The sequence below is a fragment of the Coregonus lavaretus genome (genome assembly GCF_964263955.1).
Source record: "Coregonus lavaretus genome assembly, chromosome: 18".
Taxonomy (NCBI): Eukaryota; Metazoa; Chordata; class Actinopteri; order Salmoniformes; family Salmonidae; genus Coregonus; species Coregonus lavaretus.
This window is the reverse complement of record NC_140005.1, coordinates 11,188,067-11,200,991: the sequence shown is the minus strand read 5'-3', so window position 1 is coordinate 11,200,991 and position 12,925 is coordinate 11,188,067. Positions and strand designations below refer to the sequence as shown.

Genomic DNA, 12,925 nt, shown 5'->3' with positions numbered 1-12,925 from the left:
GATGGTATTATAGTGAGGCACTGCGTGGAAAACATGAATGGGTATTCATGTGCTCTTAACTCTTCAACTAAACCTGCAATTGTTCTTTGTGGAGAACATTACAGGGACAGACGACAACAGCAACAACATCTGAGAAGCCATGTAATTAAACATGTGCTAACAATTAACTACCCAAGTACACGCCTACTAAATTAGTTTCATTTGGAACTAGAGTCTAGGCACAGAGCCTATTGCACAGTACGCGCTTTTAGGTGAGTGAAATGGGTGTGTGGAGGACTCTGCCTCCGAGCATGCGTTTGGCTTCGCTCTTTTTCTTCATGCATTTTGAAAGTGTGTCAACGTTCGAGCTTACATTGCTACACACCAACGATGCTCACGCTCGGATAGAGGAGATTAGTAGAGAGTCGGGGAAATGTAGCCCAGGTAGTCCTTGTTTTGGCGGAGTGGCCAGGAGGTTCACTACAATAGCAGACATCCGGAGCAAGGAACGGAATGTGTTATTGCTTGATGCTGGCGATCAGTTTCAGGGTACTGTCTGGTTCAACTACTACAAAGGGGAAGAAGCTGCGTATTTCATGAACAAGCTTGGATATGATGCGATGGTAAGACATTTCCATCAACCTTGATGACATAGTGAATTAGGTATTGTACATTTTATCACACTTTATCTCTCTCAGTATCTCTCACACACACGCACACGCACACACACATACACGCGCACGCACACACACGCTCATGCACGCGCGTACAAGCACATGCACGCGCGTACAAGCACACGCACACACACACAGACAAAGAGCATGATCTGATATAATAATTCACATAATCATGTAGTGAGACAGATCATAGTTATCTTTCCATGGCTTTCAGGCATTTGGAAACCATGAGTTTGACAATGGAGTGGAGGGCCTGCTCCGCCCTTTTCTGCAGAAGGTGAACTTCACTGTTCTCAGTGCCAACATCAAGGCAGATGCAACACTCGCCCCAACTATCAGTGGCTACTATCAACCCTACACAACATTCACGATGGGCCCTGAAATAGTGGCTGTGGTAGGTTACACCTCAGCGGAAACTCCAGTCTTATCCTTACCAGGTAAAATAGATTGTTTGATTGATGGATCATTTGATGGGTTGCTCGCTTACTAACTAGCTTATTCAAGGAATTTCAGATCAAGTCACTCAGTTGTGTGACTGACATTAAACTTTTCTATTGTGTACACCCCAGGTCCACACTTGATCTTTGAGGATGAGATCAAAGCCTTGCAGGTCCAGGTGGATAAACTGATCACTCTTGGTTACAATAAGATCATCGCCCTTGGTCACTCTGGATTTGATGTGGATATAGACATCGCCAAGCGAGTGAGAGGGGTGGACCTGGTCATTGGAGGACACACCAATACGTTCCTCTACACGGGTGCCCAATTATTCAGCTGTTACATTGTCATAGCTCTGTGATTTACAGCTCTAGATCATAAAGAAAGTTGAACTATTTGGATGTGTAAACAGGGTCAATGTTCCCATGTCAGCCTTTCATAAGTACCCTCTTGGGTTTTATCATATCAGTGACATTTTTGTGAGTTTCTTGTTCAGCAAGAAAATATGTTATTGGCATAATTTGAATGAAGCACACACTGTCAAGTGTCAAAGTAGTTTGTCAATGTTAAGACACAATGATAGAGTTCAAATGGGAAATAGTGAAGTGGGAAGAAGATAAGAGCCCTGTTTGTTGTTGTAGGGAGTGTCCCATCTTCAGAGGTGCCGACGGGTCCCTATCCCTTCATGGTGAGGTCTGAGGACGGGAGAGATGTCCCTGTGGTACAAGCCTTTGCCTTTGGGAAGTACCTGGGATACCTGAAGGTGGTCTTCGATAAAGCTGGGAACGTGGTGAAGGCGACTGGAAACCCCATCCTGCTGGACAGCAGCGTAGCCCAGGGTAAACTACTGGAAGAGTCTTGACTATCTGGATCTGACTGATAACAATAGACATCAATATGCGCTAGCCAACACAGCGGTTGTTTTGGCGGTGTCTGAAGTGGAACTGCGTTAGAGCTGTCAAACCAGAAGCAGCTCATTGCGTTACCTTATCGCGGACACTGCCATTGGATGCAACAAAACCACATGCGACTTTATATCCGACAAATCCCATGCAGCCGCGTTACAAGTTCAAACACTCGAATGCGTGATGTACTATTGTCAACACATCGATTTGACCTAATTTATATCATCGCTTGAGCCTACACTTTCTATCGCCGGTCTGAACTTCTAACACAGAAGGGATAATAGGAAGAGAGTGTTTTTTGACATACAAGAGCAGCCGCTCACCGATTTGTCAGCTCATACCGCAGTTACATCTCCAACACCGCCAAAACATCCACTGTTTGCATCGAGGCCTAACTGCAGTCATTGCTTTCCTTTTTCTTTTGTTGAACATTCATTCAAAGCCATGTTTTCACACAAAACAACATGACTCCTATCTCTTTCTCTCAGACCCAGGTATCCTTGCTGACGTTGAGGACTGGAAGAAGAACTTGGCCAAGTACTCGTCTCAGTACGTGGGGAAAACCCTGGTGTATCTCAATGGAACCTTTAAGGAGTGTCGGTTCCGAGAGTGCAACCTGGGGAACCTCATCTGTGACGCAATGGTGAGTAAGTGGCAGATGCTTTCATCATGGTGAATATCATTCTCAGCCCAGGTGGAAGTATCTCAGTCTTCATGAGGGGCTGTCCAGTACAGGTGGACTTATCCCAGATTGAGGGCTTTCCCCTATGCTGAAAAGTGTGTGACCATTGTGTTTCCACTGACTCTTCTAGATTCATCACAATATCAAGTATGCAGATGAGATCCAGTGGAATCACGTCAGTTTATGCATCCTGAATAGTGGAGGCATAAGGACAGGGATAGATGAACGTCACAACAATGGTATGTTAACTCATAATGGGTTCATAAAGTGTTTGAAAGTACTGCCGACTCATTTAAGAACTCCTTATACTACTAACTAAACAGTTACTTTAAAGTGGAAAAAAGCAGCCACTTTACAGCGATGCCATTCATGACTTCGGAAATGAAGGGTCTCACTTCTACAGTGTGAGGCTGTCCTAATATGGACACCATACATTTATTCTACATTGTTTTCTCAAGGCACCATCACCATGGAGGAAGTTCTATCAGTCTTACCATTTGGGGGCACTTTTGATCTGGTGCAGTTGAAGGGATCAACGTTGAAAAAGGCCTTTGAAAACTCTGTCCGAAGATACGGGAGCAGCAGAGGAGAATTTCTTCAAGTTTCAGGTACCAAGTGATTATTTTGGGCAATGTAGTTGAAAATCTAATTGGAGGATATACTGTACATTATATTTCTCTTTTACATCCCTTTGACAGAAACGCCACTCCTGTAATACATTCACTATGGTCTTTATAGATTTTACTTATTTCCTTCCTGTACTTTTTGTATGCAGTGTATTGACCAACAAATTGTATTTTTGGATCCCACTGCTGCCACCAAAAGATTGATACTGAATCCCTTTGTGGCTGCTTCAACTTCCCAGGAATCCATGTTGAATACGACCTGTCACGGCCGGTGGGGGAGCGTGTGACGTCCTTGAGCCTCCGCTGCTCTCAGTGCCGTGTGCCCAGATACGAATCCCTGGATCCAGACAGGCTGTACAAGCTGGTCCTACCATCCTACATCGCAGACGGAGGAGATGGTTTTACCATGATCAAGGAGGAGAAACTGAAACATGACACTGGTGAGCCATTGGGCAGGTTGGGATGGTTGAAGTGAGGTTTGAACAGAACAGGGGCCTGTTCAGGTAGGTGCAAAGATACGGAACTTTCACATAGAAATGACTGTCTGTCATGGAGGATAGGGAATTATAAAACTGGTTGTTTGGATCCTAGATGCTGATTGGACAAGCAGCGATCCAAGCCCTGCTGTATTGGTTTTCACAGGCACACTATGCTTGCTAACAGTTCCATCTGAAAATGATCACTGTGCCTCATAAGAATATCATGTTCATGTTGCTGTCGAAAGATCTCTTGTATTTATCTCAACTCGCACATTATTTCCCTTTGCTTCCAGCCTAGCATTTAGTTTGGTACAGCGGGGGTTAATATAAGCCTCACTGTCTGCCTGTCCGACCTCAAAAACAATATTTCACTTTTGAATTTCGATCTCTGTACTATACATCATGGAGAGTGAACAGTGCCCAAACGAGACAACTTTTTCTGAGCCAGTCGAAATTACGCATCAACGTCATTATCATGGACATATCCAAGTAAATGCCAATAGAAAAAAATCTCTAACAAACAAACATGCAGCTAGTGTACTGTTATTCCAGGTTCAATGTTTGACATGACTGAGTTAGCTGAAGTTGGCTATCCAGCATGCATAGCAAATCAAATCAAATTGTATTTATTACATGCGCCGAATACAACTGGTGTAGACTTTACAGTGAAATGCTTGCTTATGAACCTTTCCCAACGATGCAGAGTTTACATTTTTTTGGTAACTAACACAAGAGGAATCAAATAAAATACACAAGAATGGAGCTCTATACAGGGAGTACCAGTACCAGATCAATGTGCAGCGGTACGAGGTACTTGAGGTAGATATGTACATGAAGGCAGGGTAAAGTGACTAGGCATCAGGACAGATAATAATAAGAGTAAAATAAAGAACAGAGTAGCAGCAGCAAATGATGATTGTAAAAGTGTGTGAGTGTGTCTATGTATGTATGTTTGTTTGTGTTGTGTCGGTAAGCGTGTGTGTTGTGTGTGTGTGCGTCCATAGTGCTTGAATGTGTGAGGGATTTGTGTGGGAGTGACAGTGTAGAGTGTGTGTGAGTGAGTGTGTATATGGTGTGTATATAAAGTCTACTAAGTGTGCGTAGGGTCAGTGCAAGATAGAGTCAGTGCAGATAGTTTGGGTACCCTTAATTTACTATTTAGCAGTCTGGCTATTTAGCAATCTTATGGCTTGGGGGTAGAAGCCATCACGGAGCCTGTTGGTCCGAGAGCCGATGCTCTGGTACCGTTTGCTGGATGTTAGCAGAGTGAACAGTCTATGGCTTGGGTGGCTGGAGTCTTTGGCAATGTTTCGGGCCTTCCTCTGACACCACCTGGTATAGAGTTCCTGGATGAAGGGGAGCTTGGCCCCAGTGATGTACTGGGCTGTCCACACCACTCTGTAGCGCTTTGCGGTCAAGGGCGGTGCAATTGCCATATCAAGCGGTGATGCAGCCAGTGAAGATGCTCTCGATGATGTAGCTGTAGAACTTTTTGAGAATCTGAGGGCCCATGCCAAATATTTTCTGCCTCCTGAGGGGGAAGAGGCACTGCTGTGCCCTCTTCACGACTGTGCGGGTGTGTGTGGACCATGTTAAGTCCTTAGTGATGTGGATGCGAAGGAACTTAAAGCTCTCAACCCACTTGACAATAACCCCGTCGATGTGGATTGGTTGGGATACGTTCTTATAGTCACTGTGGGGAGAACATCGTCAGTGCACATCGTCACCACAACAGCCTGTGGCTGTTGTGGTAAACTCCTCAAATGTATCTGCTGAATCCCGGAACATATCCCAGTCTGTGCTAGCAAAACAGTCTTGTAGCCTTGTGTCTGTTTCGTCCGACCACTTCTGTATTGAGTGCATCACTGGTGCTTCCTGTCTGAGCTTTTCTTTGTAAACAGAAGTCAGGATAATGGAGTCATGGTCAGATTTGCTGATTAAAGGATGAGGGAGGGCCTTGTATGTGTTTCTGTGGGTAGAATAAAAGTGGTCTAGAGTTTTAGCGCGCTAGTGGTGTAGGAGACTTGTTGGTAGAAGTGAGGTAGAACGGTTTTAAGTCTCCCCACATTAAATTAGTGTTGTGGAGGAATGTAAACAGCCGTGATAATTACGGATGAGAACTCTCTGAGGTATTCTATATTAGGTCCAGATTTCCTTCACACTTGAAGCAGCACACCAGTTGTTATTTATGAAAAAACACACCGCCTCCTTTCATTTTCCCTGAAGCCGCCTTCACACTTGAAGCAGCACACCAGTTGTTATTTATGAAAAAACACACCGCCTCCTTTCATTTTCCCTGAAGCCGCCGTCCGATCCTGCCGCTGCATGGGGAATCCACCGAGTACTACGTGCATAGTGTTATCTTCCAGCCACGTTTCAGTAAGACATAATATTATTATTATTAGTAGTAATTTTTTTGTCATTTAGCAGACGCTCTTATCCAGAGCGACTTACAATTAGTGAGTGCATACATTTTTCATACATTTTTCATATATTGCAGCTTTTCAAGTCTCTATGATAGGAGACTCTCGAACGAAGCTCATCCATCTTATTCTCGAGTGACTGGACATTTGCCAATAGAAAGAAGGGGAGCGCCGTTCGGTTTTCTCTTCGCTAAAATTCACTAGGACTCCACCACGTCTCCCGCTTTTACGCCTGCGGGATTTGGGTAGCCCATGTAACAAAGGAATAGGGTCCGGTATGAACAGTGGAACAGCTGAGTCTAAGTTTAAGTAGTATTTCGCTACAGAAGCATTTTGCTACACCCGCAATAACATCTAATAAATATGTGTATGTGACCAATAAAATGTGATTTGATTTGAAGTCGAAATCAAGGTTGGTAACTGTCAACCTGATGTCTAGAAGTGCTTGACGTGTCACGCTCTGGCTCCGGGACTTTGTATTTTGAGCCAGGGTGTGTTCGTTTTGTTGTGTGTTGGTTGGTTTTCTTTGGTTGTGTTTTCTTGGTTGATCGAGTGACTCCCAATCAGAGGTAACGAGTGTCAGCTGTCGGCTCGTTATCTCTGATTGGGAGCCATATTTAAACTGTCATTGTTCACCTTGGGGTTGTGGGTTTTTGTTCCGTATTCAGTCTTTGTCACTGTGGACTTCACGTATCGTCATTGTTTGTTGTTTTGGCATTGAGTACTTTAATTTAATAAAGTCATGTTCACTCAACGCGCTGCGCTTTGGTCTCATTCGTCAGACGATCGTGACAGGAAAACCCACCGTACCAGGACCAAGCAGCGTGTCCAGGAGCCAAGGGTCTGGACATGGGAGGAGATTTTGGATGGAAAAGGGTCTTGGACTTGGGAGGAAATCCTGGATGGGATGGATCGCCGGCCATGGAGTAAAACAGTGGAGAGGCAACTGAGAGAGGAGCAACGGCGTCAGCAGGGCCATCGTCGGAGGGACGAGAGGCAACCCCAAAAAGTTTTTTGGGGGGGGCACTTGGCTTGGGCGGCTGGGCAGCAGGAGGCTGCCACAGGGAGACGTGGAGAGAAGGCTACCGGATTACGGGAGCCATTGGCGAGTAGAGGGAGGGAAGTAGTTGAGGCACGGCGTGAGAGACTGAGGTGTGTTACCAGTCCGGTCCGGCCCGTTCCTGATCCCCGGTTAAGGCCAGTGGTGTGTGTTCCCAGTACGGACCGGCCTGTTCCTACTCCACGCACCAAGGCCACGGTGTGCGTCGCCAGTCCAGCCCGGCCGGTTCCTGCTCCACGTACTAAGCCTACGGTGTACGTCGCCAGCCCAGCCCGGCCTGTTCCTGCTTCTCGCATCAAGCCTACGGTGTGCGTCGCCAGCCCAGCCCGGCCTGTTCCTGCTCTACGCACAAAGCCTACGGGGTGTGTCGCCAGCCCAGCCCGGCCTGTTCCTGCTCCACGCACAAAACCTACGGTGTGCGTCGCCAGCCCAGCCCGGCCTGTCCCTGCTCTACGCACAAAGCCTACGGTGTGCGTCGCCAGCCCAGCCCGGCCTGTTCCTGCTCCACGCACAAAACCTACGGTGTGCGTCGCCAGCCCAGCCCGGCCTGTTCCTGCTCTACGCACAAAGCCTACGGGGTGCGTCGCCAGCCCAGCCCGGCCTGTTCCTGCTCCACGCACAAAACCTACGGTGTGCGTCGTCAGCCCAGCCCGGCCTGTTCCTGCTCCACGCACAGAGCCTACGGTGTGCGTCGCCAGCCCAGCCCGGCCTGTTCCTGCTACTCGCACCAAGCCAAGGGTGCGAGTCGTCAGCCGGATCCAGCCTGTTCCTGCTACTCGCACCAAGCCAAGGATGCGAGTCGTCAGCCTGGTTCAGCCCGTTCCTGCTACTCGCACCAAGCCAGGGGTACGAGTCGTCGGCCTGGTCCAGCCCGTTCCTGCTACTCGCACCAAGCCAAGGGTGCGAGTCGTCAGCCTGGTTCAGCCCGTTCCTGCTACTCGCACCAAGCCAAGGGTGCGAGTCGTCAGCCTGGTTCAGCTCGTCCCTGCTACTCGCACCAAGCCAAGGGTGCGAGCCGTCAGCCTGATCCAGCCCATTCCTGCTACTCGCACCAAGCCAGGGAGGCGAGTCGTCAGCCTGGTGAGGCCCGTTCCGAATCCACGCATCCAGCCTAGGGTGCGTATCGTCGGCCAGGTCCGGTCCGTTCCCGCCTCACGCGCCAAGCCAGGGGTGCGCGTCGTCAGTCCAGATCCTACCAGCTGGGTCAGATCGGACCGGGGGCGCTACGGGGGGATTGAAGAAGGGTGGTGGTCAAGCCCGGAGCCGGAGCCGCCTCCGAGGAGCAACACCCACCCAGCCCTCCCCTATTTGGGGTTTTGAGGCGCGGTCGCAGTCCGCGCCTTTAGGGGGGGGTACTGTCACGCTCTGGCTCCGGGACTTTGTATTTTGAGCCAGGGTGTGTTCGTTTTGTTGTGTGTTGGTTGGTTTTCTTTGGTTGTGTTTTCTTGGTTGATCGAGTGACTCCCAATCAGAGGTAACGAGTGTCAGCTGTCGGCTCGTTATCTCTGATTGGGAGCCATATTTAAACTGTCATTGTTCACCTTGGGGTTGTGGGTTTTTGTTCCGTATTCAGTCTTTGTCACTGTGGACTTCACGTATCGTCATTGTTTGTTGTTTTGGCATTGAGTACTTTAATTTAATAAAGTCATGTTCACTCAACGCGCTGCGCTTTGGTCTCATTCGTCAGACGATCGTGACATGACGGTTATATGTGATAATAATATGAACTTTATATACAAAAAAAGTCAAGATAAGAAACCATTTTGTTTAGAACGGACGACCAGTCATTTGCATATCAACTATGCAAAAATAATTAACGACTGGGTCGTGTCTGTAGCAACATGACCAAAAGAACTAACAATCAGATTTTTGTCCAGACTATATCTTCTGGTGGAACCCTAACAATGCCATTTACCTGTGACTGCATTCATGATACAGCACTGCCTGGTGTGCCTTATTGCTTAATTATGTGAGCTCTAATCATTACATTACACCTCACTGAATATACTTGAGAAACAAAATTGTATACAGTGCATTCGGAAAGTATTCAGACCCCCTGACTATTTCCACATTTTGTTACGTTACAGCCTTATTCTAAAATGAATTGTTTTATCAATCTAGACACAATACCCCATAATGACAAAGCAAAAACTGGTTCTTAGAAATGTTTGCTAATTTTTTTTTTTTTTTAAAGGAAATACCTTATTTACGTAAGTATTCAGACCATTTGCTATGAGACTCGAAATTGAGCTCCGGTGCATCCTGTTTCCATTGATCATCCTTGAGATGTTTCTACAACTTGATTGGAGTCTACCTGTGGTCAATTCAACTGATTGGACATGATTTGGAAAGGCACACACCTGTCTATATAAGGTCCCAGAGTTGACAGTGCATGTCAGAGCAAAAACCAAGCCATGAGGTCGAAGGAATTGTCCGTAGAGCTCCGAGACAAGATTGTGTCGAGGCACAGATCTGGGGAAGGGTACAAAAAAATGTCTGCAGCATTGAAGGTCTCCATCAATCTTAAATAGAAGAAGTTTGGAACCACCAATACTCTTCCTAGAGCGGGCCGCCCGGCCAAACTGAGCAATCGGGGGAGAAGGGCCTTGGTCAGGGAGGTACCTAAAGGACTTTCAGACCATGAGAAACAAGATTCTCTGGTCTGATGAAACCAAGATTGAACTCTTTGGGCTGAATGCTAAGCGTCACGTCTGGAGGAAACCTGGCACCATCCCTATGGTGAAGCATGGTGGTGGCAGCATCATGCTGTGGGGATGTTTTTCAGCAGCAGGGACTGGGAGACTAGTCAGGATTGAGGGAAAGATTAACGGAGCAAAGTACAGAGAGATCCTTCATGAAAACCTGCTCCAGAGCGCTCAGGACCTCAGTCTGGGGCGAAGGTTCACCTTCCAACAAGACAACGACCCTAAGCACACAGCCAAGACAACGCAGGAGTGGCTTCAGGACAAGTCTCTGAATGTCCTTGAGTGGCCCAGCCAGAGCCCGGACTTGAACCCAATCGAACATCTCTGGAGAGACCTGAAAATAGCTGTGCAGCGATGCTCCCCATCCAACCTGACAGAACTTAAGAGGATCTGCAGAGAAGAATAGGAGAAACTCCCCAAATACAGGTGTGCCAAGCTTGTAGCATCATACCCAAGAAGACTCAAGGCTGTAATCGCTGCCAAAGGTGCTTCAACAAAGACTGAGTAAATACGTAAATACTTATGTAAATGTGATATTTCCGTTTTTCTATTTTTAATAAATGTGCAACAATTCCTAAAAACCTGTTTTTGCTTTGTCATTATGGTGTATTGCATGTAGATTGATGAGGGGGAAAAAAACAAGTTAATCCATTTTAGAATATGGCTGTAACGTAACAAAATATGGAAAAGGTCAAGGTATCTGAATACTTTCCGAATGCACTGTATGTATGTACTGAGGCCCTGTTGGTAGTGAAATTGAATGGAAAAAATAAGAAATAACCCCTGTGCCTCATTACAAATGACAAATAGGTTCATGTAGTAACTATTTTGGAAGACAAACATCCAAATGAAAAGTCCCAAATGAGAATACAATTCTCTCTGTTTTCAGAAAATGCCTTTGAGGTGTAGTAACCTCAATTTAATGGGCCGTTGGACGTGGCTGTCTCATCTTGTGAGCATCTGTGTCAAGGTTATGACAACACACTAGTTTATGAGACCATGGTGTCATCCTCCTCGATTTGACTAGCAAAATCCCTATGAGCAAAATACTAATTTTCTTTATGAGCAACAAACAACCTTTAAAGTTACATTCAGCGTTACATTAGAATTGGTCGCCATTCAGTGTTACATTTAGAAAACGTTCACTTACAGGGTCTGGTGTATGTCGGACCAGTGAGTGTCACTCAAGAGTAACAGATGGTGTTACAATGCATTGTGGGTACTCTGGGTCTGTCAAACACTTCAGAGTTGTTTCCCAGTCCCAAAGCAAGTCTTTGACAGAAACATATTACTGTACGTACAATCTAAACAACCTTTCCTTAAACATTTTTCACACATGAAAAAATACTTCTGTATTGGTCCTCTAAAGGCTACAACACTGCACAGATGAAGGCATTGGCTCTGCTGTTGTAAGACTTCAGTACTATATATGACATGACATTACAGAGAAGATCAAAATGAATGGCCTTCAATTTACAGTAAATATCTGTGAAGGGACTTGTAAATAAAGTCTCCTAGTTATAGAAACGCTTAAGCACTTGAAGAGACCCGTTATTGCTTCACGAGTACAGGCTTAAAATACTTGTTGACTTTGCTTATGGCGGCATATTGCACCGAAAGATGGCATGTCATACAGGCTTAGAAAATATGCCATTACAACGCAGTAAACATATTCACAGCAGGTTCAAATGATCTTGTTAATGAACATGGTTTTAGCTAATATTGGTTGTGGCAACCTTGATGCCTTACCCCAAGCCATACAGTGAGTGAATACTGTACTGTAAGTAAAAAAATAAAATAATGCTATAACCCTGCTATAGCAAAAGAGGATTAAAGTAATATTTTCTATACTCTCGCCTATAGGTAATCTGGACATCTCGGTTTTCTCCAACTACATCAAGGAGATGAAGCGGGTGTACCCAACCGTGGAGGGCCGCATCAAGTTCATTAACTCAGCCGTGGCGGCTGGGGCCAACTGTCTGACTTTGTTACTGCTAGGCCTGCTATGGGCCCTGTCCACAAGCCTATGAGAGACGCTTTCCAGAAGATCACAATATTGCAGCTTTCTGTGGTGATGTGTCATATTTCTCTAAAACGGCTGCTGTTTATGAGAAAGAGAAGTATACTATATCAAGAAATAATGTATTTATATTTGCATTACTATATATTTTACTATATGCAGGTAAGTGGCACGAAAAGTGCCAATTACTTTGTTATGTCACTTTTATAGAGCCATGTATATTAGTATTTTATTGTTGTTGCAATCTAGTCATATTGATTGACATGTTTGTGAAAGTTCATGAAAGTGAAATATTTCTGGTTAAAACCTTTTGATACGCTCAGAACATTCAAAGATTTAGTAGATAAAGAACTGGTACATGTCAAATGTGTCTTTTGCATGCATACATCACAGTGCCTTCAGAAAGCAATCACACCCCTTGACTTTTTCCACATTTTGTTGCGTTACAGCCTGAATTTAAAATGGATTAAATTGAGATTTTGTGTCACTAGACCACACACAGTACCCCATAATGTCAAAGGGGAACTATGTTTTTAGAAATGTTGACAAAAAAAATAAAAAAAATGTAAAGCTGAAATGTCTTGAGTCAATCAGTTTACAACCCCTTTGTTATGGCAAGCCTAAATAAGTTCAGGAGTAAAAATGTGCTTAAAAAGTCACAATGTCACGTCTCCTCCCGTTGCTCCCCTCCGGCGCTCTGATTCGCCGGTCTACTGAGCCACCGGTCTGAGCACACCACCTCGGCAACACCGGAATGGAAACCCAACGCACCCTAATCACCTCCAGCGCACCTGCACCTCATCATCTCATCACCACCCCTATTTAGCCCTGGACTGTTCTGGATGATGCTGTGTGGGATTGTTAAGCTTCGTGTCGTTTACTCTATCTTTGTTATTTCTCTTGTTTATTATTAAGTAAACCTTGACCTTGT

The 12,925-nt window shown here is 45.6% G+C and overlaps 1 protein-coding gene across 1 annotated transcript; it reads left to right on the top strand.

The window, feature by feature from the left end:
- The first annotated feature begins 234 nt into the window (after positions 1 to 234).
- Positions 235 to 12,541, top strand: LOC311145396 (snake venom 5'-nucleotidase-like). Its single transcript, XM_084181622.1, has 9 exons — positions 235 to 602; positions 871 to 1,093; positions 1,226 to 1,414; positions 1,736 to 1,933; positions 2,488 to 2,642; positions 2,812 to 2,920; positions 3,140 to 3,289; positions 3,547 to 3,747; positions 11,838 to 12,541. The coding sequence occupies exons 1-9, from the start codon at positions 261 to 263 to the stop codon at positions 12,002 to 12,004; spliced, it is 1,734 nt and encodes a 577-aa protein (XP_084037748.1). The 5' UTR covers positions 235 to 260; the 3' UTR covers positions 12,005 to 12,541.
- Positions 12,542 to 12,925: the final 384 nt, after the last annotated feature.

Bases quoted from the DNA above. Each gene is read 5' to 3' on its own strand.
- LOC311145396 (XM_084181622.1), top strand. From the start codon at position 261: ATGGGTGTGTGGAGGACTCTGCCTCCGAGCATGCGTTTGGCTTCGCTC. The intron at 1,094-1,225 runs GTAAAATAGATT...TGTACACCCCAG, and splicing joins TCCAGTCTTATCCTTACCAG to GTCCACACTTGATCTTTGAG. The intron at 2,643-2,811 runs GTGAGTAAGTGG...TGACTCTTCTAG, and splicing joins ACCTCATCTGTGACGCAATG to ATTCATCACAATATCAAGTA.